At 30.8% G+C, this 15,285-nt stretch overlaps 1 protein-coding gene and 1 non-coding gene across 2 annotated transcripts; one reads left to right on the top strand and one right to left on the bottom strand.

The window, feature by feature from the left end:
- Nucleotides 1-1,377: 1,377 nt before the first annotated feature.
- On the bottom strand, nucleotides 1,378-1,484 carry LOC115698364 (small nucleolar RNA R71). The gene has a single exon (XR_004008116.1). It is a non-coding gene; the product is annotated as a small nucleolar RNA R71 (small nucleolar RNA).
- Nucleotides 1,485-1,860: 376 nt separating this feature from the next.
- Nucleotides 1,861-3,366, top strand: LOC115696563 (uncharacterized). Its single transcript, XM_030623457.2, has one exon. It carries the CDS (start codon nucleotides 1,861-1,863, stop codon nucleotides 3,364-3,366), a length of 1,506 nt encoding a protein of 501 aa, XP_030479317.2.
- The last annotated feature ends 11,919 nt before the right edge of the window (nucleotides 3,367-15,285 follow it).

Genomic DNA, 15,285 nt, shown 5'->3' on the forward strand with positions numbered 1-15,285 from the left:
ATTCAAGGTTCATATTTTATTCTCGTAAAATTACTAACTGTCCTTTTGAGTGTATTTTTCCTCCCTGTGGATACGACATATAGCCCGTTTACTACTGCGACCTCAGTGTAACTAATTGGGCGACATCAATTTTTGGCGCCGTTGCCGGGGAGGTTTCTACGCTACAAGAGGTTAGTATAGTAGGTTTTTTTATTACTTTTTTTTATCTCTTCTTTATTTTTTTTATATCAAAAAAAAAAAATTAATTAATATAGTATAATTTATTTAGTTTTTTTTTTTTTGGGGGATATATATAGATTCAAAAAAAAATCACTATATATTATTATTATTATTTTTTTCTCTTCTTCAATCTTTTTGTAAAAAAAAAAAGCAAGTACTTTTTTTGTTTAGTTTATTTGTTAGTTGTATTTATTATTTTGCTACTATATTAGGGTGTTAGTTTTTTTTTATTTATTTGTTTTTTTTTACATTATTCTATTTTGTGTATCTTTTTTAGGATTAGCCATTTTTTTTTTATTTATTTTAGGTTAGTTTTAGACTTTTATCCTTTAGGCTAAAAAAAAAAAATTGTGCATAAAATATTTTCATAAACTTTTTAGTGTAAACCCAATTGTGTAATGGTAAAAGTGGTACAAACTGAGATCATTCTGTCTAAGAAAGATTGGCTTTAAAGGTTTGTGGTAGAGTACCCTCTACACTTTCTAGCAACCTCGGGGAGTTCTAGTAAAAGTGTGGGATGAAGCGGTACCTTGGCAACCTTCCCAATCGGCCTGGGAATATCTTGTGTGAATACCCTTGCATTATTACATAGTTGTAATTTACGTTATTTAACAAGTGAAAATACAAAAAAATAAAAAAAAGTGAATGTCACGAAATATAGACAGATTAGGGAGATTTATAAAACAACAAATTGAAATTTTAGAAAACTCTCCTAAATCGTCTTCTTCCACTCGTTCTCATTCACCACCATCACCCATACTTCCTGCACTGCCAATGATGGCTCAACAACAGGAAATCCAACCAAGAACGCTACAGTATTATCTACATCCTACGCGTACGGCCACACCTTCATGCATAATGTACCCCATGAATATACCCAACTTCGATTTCAAACCTAGCATGATTCAACTTTTACCAACCTTTCATGGTTTGGAAAATGAGAGTCCATATGTGCATATTCAGGCCTTCGAAGAGGTGGTGGCCACATTCAACAACCAAGCTGACATCATTAACTTGGTGAGATTGAAGTTCTTTCCTTTCTCACTCAAGGATAAAGCAAAACGCTGGTTGTATTCCTTAAGGCCAAGGTCTATTGGGACATGGGACGAAATGACAAAAGCATTTTTCTCTAAATTTTTCCCAGCCCATAAGACTAGTAGCCTTAAGAGGCAAATCTCTACCTTCACCCAAAAGGACCATGAAACGTTTCATCAGGTCTGGGAGAGGTTTAAAGATTTGATGGGCCAGTGCCCACATCATGGATACGAAAGTTGGCGTCTTGTCAGCTATTTCTACGACGGTCTCACAGCCGACAAAAGACAATTCGTACAAATGATGTGCAATGGCGACTTCCTTCAGAAAGATCCCAAAGAAGCTTTGGAATATCTTGAAGAAATCTCTGAAAAATCCTACACATGGAGTGCACCAAGTCCTACGGATAAGCCACGAACAGCCGGAGTCTACCAATTGAAGGAGGAGGATAGTGTGAAAGCTCAACTTGAAGCTCTGAAAAAACAATTTGAGGCTTTCAAAACTCAAGAAGGTAAAGCACTCCAAATGGTTGCAACAGTGGAAAAGCAAGAACCATGATTTATTTGTGGAGGGACAGATCATCAACCACAAGAGTGCCCTAATCTTAGTATGTTGAGGGGAGGAAATGAGGAACAATGTAATGCCTTAGGAGATTACAAGAAGCCTTATAATGCCTACTCCAACACATACAATCCTTGTTGGTGTAACCATCCCAATTTCAGTTGGAAGGATACAAGTCAAAATCAAGCATCTGGGAGCCAATGGAAACCTGATCAACAAAATAATTCTCTTGAGAATTCCATGAAAATTCTCGCAGACTCTCAACTAGAGTTCAGGACTTATTTTGCTCAGGTGATAGAGGAATTGAAGGACATAAAGATTCAATTAACAAAGTTAAATGATTCTTCAGCCATTCAAGAGCGTGGTAAGCTTCCCGCTCAACCTCTAATCACTCCCAAAGGGCAACATATGGCACAAACCTCTACTTCTTCAGAGTCTAATCTAAAGGGGGTTAATGCCATTACTACTCAAAGTGGTCAAAGTACAGTATCACCATTACCTAAGACCACTAGTGTACCAATGCACGCTCCAAATGCTAATGTGCCACAAAACCCTCCAGTGAAGGTGCCCTTCCCTCAGGCTTTGAAATCTACTAGGAAGGTACTGGAAAATCAAGGTGAAATCCTAGAAAATTTAAAACAAGTGAAGATCAACCTGCCTCTCTTGCATGTGATCAAACAAGTACCAGCATATGCCAAGGTCATCAAGGATTTATGCACCATGAAAAGAAAACACCATGTCAAGAAAACTGCATTCTTGACAGAACAAGTAAGTGCGGTGATTGAACAAAAGATACCGATCAAATACAAAGATCCAGGTTGTCCTACAATCGCTTGCCAAATTGGGACACAAGGATTTGGTCAAGCTCTCCTAGACTTAGGCGCAAGCGTTAGTCTCATGCCTTATTCAATTTACTTGCAACTAGGCTTAGGAGAAATCAAGCCCACATCTGTGGTGCTACAATTGGCTAACCGCTCAATTAAAAAGCCACGAGGAATAGTTGAAGATGTCTTGATTAAAGTTGGAAAATTCTATTACCCCGCTGACTTTTTGATTTTGGACACTCAATCTGAGGTTAATACTGAGTCAAAAATTCCCATCATTCTCGGTAGGCCTTTCCTTGCAACAGCCAATGCTCTCATTAACTGTAGCAATGGTCTCATGAAATTATCTTTTGGGAATATGACTATGGAGGTCAATATTTTTCATGTTGTGAAACAAACACCAGAGGAAGAGGAAGATTGCTATCATACTGATGTGATAGACACAATTGTTGAGGAGGAAGTTCTTTTGCATGATGATTCTGATTCTTTAAATGATCTCCTCCATGACTTTGATACTGAAAATATGCTTTATCCACCTGAGGAAGCTAATGTTTCTTCCATTCTTGAGATGTCCCAAGATGAAGCATCACCGTCGCAATATGAGAATTTGCGATTCCAGACCCGATCTATGAAACGCTTCTTCGTTCCATGTGCGATATTGACAAATTCTGGTAAGAGGGTAGGCTTACCTGAGGAGATCACCTTTGTGACTCTGGCCTACCCAGAATGATCAGGTTGTTTCTATTTCTGTTTATGTTTATATTTTATTCACTATTTATTTCCTTTATTTTTGTTTTGTTTTTTCGAGGATCAATATCGCTGCTATCCATGGTTGCTTGCTCTCCAGGTGTTCTCTTTCCCTATTCTTTTAATTTTTATATCTTTAGACATTGAGAACACTGTCTGATTTTAGTTGGGGGTGGTGAGCATATTCAAGCATGTTTCTTAATTTTGTCATATTAATATTTTCATGGTCAAATTTTTCAAAAATTACTCATTTATTCTTGTAAAATGTTATTTTTAAGCCAATTTTTGCTACCTTTGTTACTTAGAATTTTTCTAGAGTTACAAAAAGCACATGTCAAACTTTGTGGTAAGATGGTTGTTAGCACATATTGTTGGAAATTATTTTACCAGGATCTTAGATCTACTCACAAGTATGTTGATTAACACCCTAAATATGAACTTTCTAAAACGATAAATTAAACACATATAAAGTTTAGGAAACCTTACATTGGGTGCAGCGGAATATAATGACTCCTTCCGTTCAGATATCTAGCCCTTGATTCCTTTCTGTAGCAGAGCATTATCAATATCTGAACCTGGATCTCTTTCTCTGAATCTTTGATGCTGAAGCTCCTTTGCTGATGATCTTTCTTCACGATCTTCCTCACTATGATTGAGGTATCACTTGATGTGTGTGGGCACTACTCAAATCACTAAGGATTTCGAAATTCTAAGGAAGAAGAGAGAGAGTGGTCAGCTAAAGATAGGGAGAGAGAAGGCTCAGTTTTTCTGAATAGAAAAAGTCAGAAGAAAAGTGTAATTTTTCTGAAGCCTTCACTATCTATTTATAGCATTCCACTAGGGTTAGATTTGAATTATATGGCATTAAAATAATGAAAAAATCAATTTAAAAAAGCTACAAAGGTGGCTGGCCATACACTTAATGGATTGGGCCTTGGGCTTTGCAATTTTGCAATTTTAACACCTTTTGTATCTGATTTTCTCAAAAATGCCAATTTCCTAATTCAATCATTTAAATGCCAATTCTAACTATTTAATAACTATAAATAATTATTAAATAATATTGTCATTTATCATATTTATTAATTGAACCATACAAAGTATCATAATTAACAAATATGCCCCTATAAACTCTTTCTTTACAATTTCGCCCTTACTTAGTGAAAATTTCACAAATAGACATAGTCTAACTTGTGAATTATAATTGATTAATCAAAACCAATTACATGAGTCTTACAAGCAATATTATCTCAACTAGTGGGGGGACCATGGGTCTATATAACCGAGCTTCCAATAAGTAGATCAAGAATTTAGCACTAAAATTCACTAACTTATTAATTCTTCGTTGAATCCACGCATAGAACTTAGAATTGCACTCTCAGTATATAGAATGCTCTATATGTTCCACCATATAGACACATCATTAGTTATCCATTGTTATAATCCTAATGTGATCAATGATCCTCTATATGAATGATCTACACTGTAAAGGGATTAAATTACCGTTACACCCTACAATGTATTTATTCCTTAAAACACTTGACCCCGTATAAATGATATTTCAGCTTATGTGAAATGAGTACTCCACCATTTATGTTCGTTTGGTCAAGCTCGAAGGAGATCATCCTTTGCTTACTATTCGCCAGATAGAAGCTATAGATTCCATGTTTATGCTAGCGCTCCCACTCAATTGCACTACCGTGTTCCCAAAATGTACGTATCACCCTGACCTAAAAGTAGGCTTAACTAACAAATCAAAGAACACGAATAGCCTTTCAAGATTGAGCCTAATCATATCAGGATTAAGATCATTTGATCTAGGATCAACTAGGCGATATTGACTTGAATAGATATTACGGTAAGTTTAATAAATCTAAGTCAAAGTTCAATATCGGTCCCTTCCGATGCATACTCCATGCATCCAACCTGAGCTTTACTTTAACCAATGTTCCGGAAAGAACATAGTATTTCTCCAAATACAAGTAAACTCTTGTTGTAGATTATCATATCAGTAAAACCCTGTGTCTGATAAATCTAGGAAACTTTATTCACATAGTCATGTTTACTTTCCAATGTGTTGACGGCACAATAAACAGGATCAAGTATGTGAAAAGGGTTTCAGATGAATTTATACATTATGTACATATAATCATGAAATAAATCATGTGAACCATGCAACATTAAATGTTATTTCTGATCTATAATAATAAACAAATCTGATTATATTGAAATGAGTTTTATTTAGGGCATAAAACCCAACAAACTCCCACTTGCACTAATATAAAACAAAAAGTGCGTTTCAAATAATCTCAACACCTTGATATGCAAATCAAGTGTAGTAGTAGTAAACTCCTCGTAATAGGATCTGAAAGGTTGAATTAACCACAACCTTTTCTCCACTATTACTCTTCCTTAATCACAAAATCATTGATAATGTGAAATTCCTCTCTATATGTTTACTCTCTTGGGATACTGGATTCTATATCTTTGGCAACTACTTTTGGTTAATCAGGAAATTAACACTAGTAGTTTAAGGCAATTTGGAATGGTGCCAAAGATGTATAGAACTTTCCTTAGACTGAATAAGTACCTTTCTAGCAGCTTTAACATTCAGTCTCTCTGCGGTAGACCTAGAGACTTCAGATAGGTTTTTACACTTCTCCAAAATCACTATTCCACCCCGCAGTAACCACCATCTTATCGTAAATATTTACTAGCACATAGGCAAATTTCGAAATCTGATATGGTGTAGTCTAAGAGTTTTAAACACACCCTTATAGACTAACATATAGTTCCTCTTCTTTATCTTAGGATTTACTTGATTGTCTTCCAATGTTCTTCTCCCGGATTAATCGATACCTACTCATTACTCCCACTCAACAACAGTGTCCGGTCTAAGGCATACAAAAGCATATCTAAGACCTCTTATCTTGTTGATGTAAGAAATTCTTTCATGGCTTTATCTTTTCTGGAATAGTTAAGACTTTTCCTTAGATAAATAAAATCTATACCTAAGAAGTTGTGAAGCTTCTATAGATTGCCATTAGAAAGAAAATGCTTCAGCATCTTACTAAAGTAAGTTGCTTGCATTAGAGTAAGTAATTACCAGGTATACCACAAGCCATAGGTTTAGATAATCTCAAACCTATAATACTAGGAACAGGAAGTTTTGTTAAGTCCATAGAATAGACTTATTAACGAAAATTTCCTTTTATGTCCTTGTAATAGAAAACTTTAGGTTATTCCATGTGAATGGATTAAACCATAGTTCTATTGGCTTTCTTCTTAGTTTCTTATCTTGACAATCCATTACTTGTTTAAACTCACAATGGATTTTAATCACTTGTGTCTCCCAAGTCATAAGAAGGTGAGTTCCTAGAAACTCTCCCACTACGACAAGGTACTGTGAATTATGTCGAAGAAAACTAAATGGTATTGATCTCTTCGGTTGTGACAAGACAACAGAGGCAGTGGGATCATCATATGTTATATAAGATGATAGAACACTTTTGGAATCAAGAATAAATATCTCCTTTATTTGCTACTTGTTTTTCAGACTTAGTCATTTTCTTAGAAAAGTAGTATTTGTTTGAACAAACACTTTCTTATCAATTGACAATGGGATGGTCCACCCCTAATCACTTAGAATAGCTAAGAAACCATGGTTAACAGTTCTAGCTTTTCTTAAGATTTTGATTAGGTCATCCATGAATCTAGTAATGATTTACATTAAGTATACAATTATTACATCATTCTGAAATTGTATTACCATAGAAGGATTTAGGCAACGACTAGTAACTAATCATCAACATGCAACTCGAAATTTCTGGGGAGGTAAGTTTGGATATAATTCAAAAAGAAAATTAATGATCTTTGAACTGCATATCTACTAACTATTTCTCCACCCCTATCAGTTCGCAAGATCTTTAACCACTTACCTTAATGGTTTTAACCATTGCTAGAAATTTAAGAAATTTTTCAAACATTTCAAATTTCTTTGCATAAGGTATAATCTAGAGTGATCGTTTTAAGAATACAACGAAAAACTCATATCCACCCCTGAATGTACATCCATCTGCGAATGAGATGAACTACTTTCAGTGGATATAGGCATATTAACTCTTTGCAGAGATTGATCTTGTCAAATCCACTATGAACAAGATACAAATGCCATAGATTAAAAAAAATGTGGTAGTGTCTTTTGATGACATAGGTTTAGTTACATCAAAGAGTTCTTAGAATAGTGCAAGTGGATCCTGGTCACAGAATACCTAACTCATATTCCATACAGTTTGAATCCATTAATAAAAGATGGATATTAAAACACTTGAGAAAGTGTAACTGTATTGTATCTGGAATTAGAAATATAAGAAAATTTCTGTTTGGATTCTAAAATTAAAGTCAAAGACTTAAATTCAACCAAATATAATGAGTAATTCTTTCTTGGACCACCACTACTAATACAAACTCTAAGTCAGATTTGCCCATACAAGTAGGAGATTTCTAAGATTGAGGATTTATATCAATTGGGAATAGAATTTCGGGATTATAATCATATGCGTCATTTAATTTCTTAAGAGAAAATATAGAATGACATGAAATGATTTATAGACCATTCATCCAATGATATGTTATAAAGCTAATTCGAAATGAATAAGCTAAGAGGAATTAGGATAATTTCGTTTAAAATAAGAATCCAACGATGCTTCGATTAGCGAAAGACAAAGTAATCTTATTTATGTAATCTTCTTGTTTCATATTGTAAAAATACTAGTCTAAGGTGTCATCAATTGATGAACAGTTAGATGTCGCATATACAATACTTATCTTTCGAGATCTTACACTATTATGTATGTCTAATGGTGAAAATCCACTAGGGATTTATCTCATTAGATAAACAAACATGTTGGACCAACAATGAAGATTCGAAATTAAACTACAACTTAATAACAGAAAATAACATGGTTCAATATAAATTCATACATAATTCAGAAATTATAAGCATATAGCAAGTAGGAATGACAAGTGAAAATACTAAAACTTACAATCCTAAATAATTTCCAAGGTTTTCAACAACCGATACAAAGGTCCCGTAGGCGAGAGTCAAAGCATCATTTATTGAATAGAGTTGTCAGCTCATCTAAAATAGAAACCATTCTAGCAACCTTTTATTCGATCAAAATAAGAATCCAACGTTGTCCCGGTAGGCGAGAGTCAAGGTTATTCTCATTTTATGAGCTTCCACCATTGTTTCATGTTTCATAAGTTTATCTCTAAGTAGTCACCGTAGGGGAGAGTCTAATAGAGACGAAAACTTACAAAACACTTATCAAATGAAATCTTAAGGTGTTAAATGCGTTCAACGAATAACCATCCATAGGGGGACGAAGTCTAGCGTCTCGAGGTTATATTGAAAACATTTAACTTTTGTAAGACCAACAATGGAGATCGAATATCTTAATAATAATCAAGCTCATTATTTAAAGTGAGTTGTATTTTCTTTGATTCTCTTTATTTAATTTATTTATTTTAAATATATATTTATTTAAAATTTCCAATTTAGAATGAAAAATTCTAAATATAAATTTTAATTTAATATTTATAAATTTTACTTAGATGGATATGAAAATAACATGAATTATTTCCATCTTAGTATTAATTTCCAATAAATATTTAGAAAAAAATATTTAAGTTGTTACAAAATTAATTTAAATTAATTTACAACTCAAATTTAATTTTCTATAAATATATATTGCATTTCGAAAAATTAAAGTATATAAGAATACAATTTTCGAAAAATGCATATTAAAATAAAAAATAAATCCTGGAAAAAATTATTCTAATTTAATGTTGGCCCAAAATTAATTAATAAAATTAATTTACAACAAAAAATATAATTTTCCTATTTAATTAAATATATAAGAAAAATTACAAATATTTAAGTATGATGATGAAAATCATCTTAAATATTAATTTTCTATTTAATTAAATACACTAGAAAAATACTTCAAGCAAAAATATCACCTATCTAGATTTTCCTTTGACTAATTAATTCTATTTCTAATAATATACTTTAATTCAATTTATTTTAAATTAATCAATAAATGAAAAAATCATTGATTTAAGTTGATCCAAGAATTAATTAAAATAATTAATTTACAACTTAATCTATTTTTCAAGATAAAATTCGAAATTCTAGCATTTAAGAAATGCAATTTCGAAAATTGATTAATAAAATAAAGAAAAAATATATTTTGAAAATTATTTAAATTTAGTTGAAAAAATAAATTTCAACTAAAAATAATTTTCTATTTAATTAAATGTCATGAAAAAGAAATATTTAAGTATGATGATAAAATCAACTTAGATATTTAATTTTCAAATTAATTAAATGTATTAAATTCAAGAAATAAATAATTAAGTGTAGAGAGGCTTAATTATTAATCTCTAGTTTAATACTAGGAAAAAATATACTTAAAATAAATTGTACCAAAATTAATTATTTAAATAATTAATTTCACAATGTATAATATTTTCCTATTTAATATTAGAAATAATAAGTAGTCTAGAAATAACTATCTAGAAAATATCTTATTTGACTAAGTATCTTTTCCACAAAATTTGAAAAAATATCTAATTTAAGTTGTATTAGAAAAAATCTAGAACTTAAATATTTTTCAAATTTAAATTTAATTAAATATCAAAAATTAAGTTATAACCACTTAATTCAAAAATATTCCATTTTAAGTTAATATTGAAAAGATATTAACTTAAAAAAAATATCTAAAGAATCTTAATAACCAATGCCTAAAATTCCTCAACTTAATTTTGAAATTTGAAATTCAAAAGATATTCAGATTTAAGTTGGTTAGTTGAAGATAACTAAATATCAACTTAAATAGGAATATTTAATGAAAAATTTAAATTAAGTTCCAGAAAGAATCTAGATGGTTATAATTCTATATTTAATTAAATACAAGAAAATACATATAGTTTAGCTTAGAATATAAAATTCCTTAAACTATATTTTTCTTAAATTAATTTCAAAATAAATGAAATTAATTATGTTGCTAATCAATTTTATTAGGTTAAACTAGTTTAATTAACCTAGTACAGTCATTCAAATCAGGCAAATGGGCCTTCACAATTGGGGTGGTTTGTGTGAGGGGGTGCTGGGTTCAGTATGTCGTACCCACTTCTATGGCTCCCAACTCTCACACAAGGCCCAAAAGAGAGGAATTTAACCTTAATAAGAACAACTGTTATTAATTGAATAAGCCCAAAACTAAATGGGCCTAAATAAAATCTATCAATGACTATGACATTTTATTTAGCAACATTAACCTATATGCATCTATAATAAAATTAAACACATAGGCTCACACAGGCACACTTTGGATGGGTCCTATCATGTTGCTAGGTCATACACAGATGAAAGAAGATTGTAAATATACCTGTTACAAATTATTATCTTGACCAAGGGAGCCATCAGATCATTAGATCTGGCAAAAAGTAACCATGGCTATTTGCAATCAAGTAATAATAGGTTTTAAAAACTTACAAACAAGCTAAAACACATACTCCTGCAACAGGGTTAGCTGGATAGTTGGATGTAGGATTTATTTAATTTTAAATTAAATAATTAATTTCGAAATATTATTAAAAAAAAATTTCGAAAAAAAAAATTAAAAAAAAATTAAAAAAAAAATTCGAAAATTAATTAAATATTTAAATTTAAAATTAAACCTACAATTTTGAAAAATTAGGTTTCAACCAACCTAAATATCATTTCAAAAATTTGCTAACTACTTTTAAATTTTAAATATTATTTTATAAATAAAAAATTAGAAAAGATAAATAAATATCTTTTTCAAATTTTAAATGTAATTTAAATAAATAAAATAACAAAATTTAAAAAAAAATTAGCAAAATATCTTACATCTATTTAAAATTACATGATTATAAATATCTTATTTTAAATTTAAATAAGGTCAAAATATCTAAAAAAATTTAATTAAAAAATCTTAAAAGATAAGATATTTTTAAAATATCTTAAAAGATAAGATATTTTTAAAATATCTTAAAAGATATTATAAATATCTTAAAAGATATTATAAATATCTTAAAATATCTGACCTTAAATTTAAAAAAAATATAATCAAATTTAAAAATAAGATAGATTTTTAAGCAAAAAGATAAATACTAATTCTATTCAAATTCAAATTACACTAATATCTTGAATTAAATTAAAAAAAAATTTAAATTAATTCAAAATGATAATTAGAATTGAATTAGGAATAGTAATAGTATATATACAAAACCAAACAAAAAATTGGAAGCTAATTCCATGAAAAAGTATGAAAAATTGAAGAAAATAGGAAAAATTCGAAACTGTACGGACAGTTCTGCGATCGCAGAAAACTATCAAGACAAAATTTCCGATTTTGTCAAATCTTCAAAAAATCATAACTAATTCAAATAAAATCCAAATTGAGTTCTGTAAAAGGCTAACTTGCTTAATTTTTTCCATACTATCCAATAAAAATAATTCCAGAAACGAAATAACAATTATTTTTCACGAAAATTTCACAATCATCAATCAATCATCAAATAACACTCAATACAACATGATACCATCCAAAGAACATACAAACAATCGTTTTAAAGTCCAAATTTCTTGCAAGTAAATCAATTACCATGGCTCTGAGGCCAGTTGTTGGAAATTATTTTACCAGGATCTTAGATCTACTCACAAGTATGTTGATTAACACCCTAAATATGAACTTTCTAAAACGATAAATTAAACACATATAAAGTTTAGGAAACCTTACATTGGGTGCAGCGGAATATAATGACTCCTTCCGTTCAGATATCTAGCCCTTGATTCCTTTCTGTAGCAGAGCATTATCAATATCTGAACCTGGATCTCTTTCTCTGAATCTTTGATGCTGAAGCTCCTTTGCTGATGATCTTTCTTCACGATCTTCCTCACTATGATTGAGGTATCACTTGATGTGTGTGGGCACTACTCAAATCACTAAGGATTTCGAAATTCTAAGGAAGAGAGAGAGAGTGGGTTCAGCCAAAGATAGGGAGAGAGAAGGCTCAGTTTTTCTGAATAGAAAAAGTCAGAAGAAAAGTGTAATTTTTCTGAAGCCTTCACTATCTATTTATAGCATTCCACTAGGGTTAGATTTGAATTATATGGCATTAAAATAATGAAAAAATCAATTTAAAAAAGCTACAAAGGTGGCTGGCCATACACTTAATGGATTGGGCCTTGGGCTTTGCAATTTTGCAATTTTAACACCTTTTGTATCTGATTTTCTCAAAAATGCCAATTTCCTAATTCAATCATTTAAATGCCAATTCTAACTATTTAATAACTATAAATAATTATTAAATAATATTGTCATTTATCATATTTATTAATTGAACCATACAAAGTATCATAATTAACAAATATGCCCCTATAAACTCTTTCTTTACAATTTCGCCCTTACTTAGTGAAAATTTCACAAATAGACATAGTCTAACTTGTGAATTATAATTGATTAATCAAAACCAATTACATGAGTCTTACAAGCAATATTATCTCAACTAGTGGGGGGACCATGGGTCTATATAACCGAGCTTCCAATAAGTAGATCAAGAATTTAGCACTAAAATTCACTAACTTATTAATTCTTCGTTGAATCCACGCATAGAACTTAGAATTGCACTCTCAGTATATAGAATGCTCTATATGTTCCACCATATAGACACATCATTAGTTATCCATTGTTATAATCCTAATGTGATCAATGATCCTCTATATGAATGATCTACACTGTAAAGGGATTAAATTACCGTTACACCCTACAATGTATTTATTCCTTAAAACACTTGACCCCGTATAAATGATATTTCAGCTTATGTGAAATGAGTACTCCACCATTTATGTTCGTTTGGTCAAGCTCGAAGGAGATCATCCTTTGCTTACTATTCGCCAGATAGAAGCTATAGATTCCATGTTTATGCTAGCGCTCCCACTCAATTGCACTACCGTGTTCCCAAAATGTACGTATCACCCTGACCTAAAAGTAGGCTTAACTAACAAATCAAAGAACACGAATAGCCTTTCAAGATTGAGCCTAATCATATCAGGATTAAGATCATTTGATCTAGGATCAACTAGGCGATATTGACTTGAATAGATATTACGGTAAGTTTAATAAATCTAAGTCAAAGTTCAATATCGGTCCCTTCCGATGCATACTCCATGCATCCAACCTGAGCTTTACTTTAACCAATGCTCTGGAAAGAACATAGTATTTCTCCAAATACAAGTAAACTCTTGTTGTAGATTATCATATCAGTAAAACCCTGTGTCTGATAAATCTAGGAAACTTTATTCACATAGTCATGTTTACTTTCCAATGTGTTGACGGCACAATAAACAGGATCAAGTATGTGAAAAGGGTTTCAGATGAATTTATACATTATGTACATATAATCATGAAATAAATCATGTGAACCATGCAACATTAAATGTTATTTCTGATCTATATTAATAAACAAATCTGATTATATTGAAATGAGTTTTATTTAGGGCATAAAACCCAACACATATTTGCTTAGAAAAGCTACCAAGTTTAAGTGTTCATATTTTTGTGAGTGGCGAGATTTGAGAAAACAACTTTTGAATTTTTATTGATTCTTAGAAATGGTTATAATTATTTTGGACATGGTACTAGGGTTTGATTGGATGTTGCTTTAAGGGATAATTCTTATAGACAAATCTTATTAAGGAGCCTTTGTGTAATTATTTCCTTTATGTGCAAAAAAAAAAAAGGGAATACAAGAACAACATTTCCATCATTATATCCAACATGTTGCCTCTTGTTCTTCAAAAAAAAAAAAAGAAAAAAAAGAAAAAAAGAAAAAGAAAAAAAAAATTTGCAAGAGCAACATTTCTATTCATTTGTCTAATATGTTGCCTCTCGTTCAAAAAATTGTAGTATATTATTATTTTTTTTATTTTTTTTATGGCTCCTAGAATAAATGTAAAAGATTGTCTATTTTTGTTTAAAAGTCCCGAAAAGTTGGTTTGTGGTACTCTTTAAGGTGGTTGTCCAAATAATTCATAACCTATCTTCGTTTCAATGTTTATTCAAATGTTTGTCCTAAATTTATCTATCCAGTTCGAGTGCTCACTTTTCATTTTCCAACTCCATGAGTGAAATCCTTAGCCATGAATAAATACTTTCAAATACCTGTGAGGCTAACGGAGTTGAGACTTTCACTTGGTACATTTTTCGAAAGCATTTATGTGTTTTGGTTTGCGGTAAAAAGGTTTGGGTTTGGTGCACACACTCACAACTCTAGATTTATTCAAGGTAATTCTGTATAGTTCTTATTGGCTTGTTACTAATATTTTTCTTGAATATTTGTGCCATTTTTAAAAAAATTTAACCTACAAAATATTATGTTGACATTGTTTATTTTCGCTTGAATTGCTAGAGACTAGCAATAAGCTAGTTGGGGGTTGTGATTAAGGCTCAAATTTGTACATTTTAAATCTTTATTTATGCATATTAAATTAATATAAATTAAATATTTCATATTATCAATGGTAAATTTATTTTAGTTGAAAATATTTAATTTATTTTAATTTTGTGTTATTTTTCAGATTTGAGTTAGTAAAATATTGGTATGTTTGGAGCTTGAAAACCCAACTCAATAGTTGGTATTTTTGCAAAAGAGAGGCAATGGTCCAAGCACAATTCATTCACTTCCTTACCATCAATTATTATTCCAAACTTTGTGAATAATCCACGCCCATGTCATCTCTCCAATATTAATTTCCAATTGGGCCAAGAATGAAGGGAAGCCCATTACTCAAATTTGGCAGCAACAACCA

Source organism: Cannabis sativa, chromosome 7 (assembly GCF_029168945.1).
Source record: "Cannabis sativa cultivar Pink pepper isolate KNU-18-1 chromosome 7, ASM2916894v1, whole genome shotgun sequence".
Taxonomy (NCBI): domain Eukaryota; kingdom Viridiplantae; phylum Streptophyta; class Magnoliopsida; order Rosales; family Cannabaceae; genus Cannabis; species Cannabis sativa.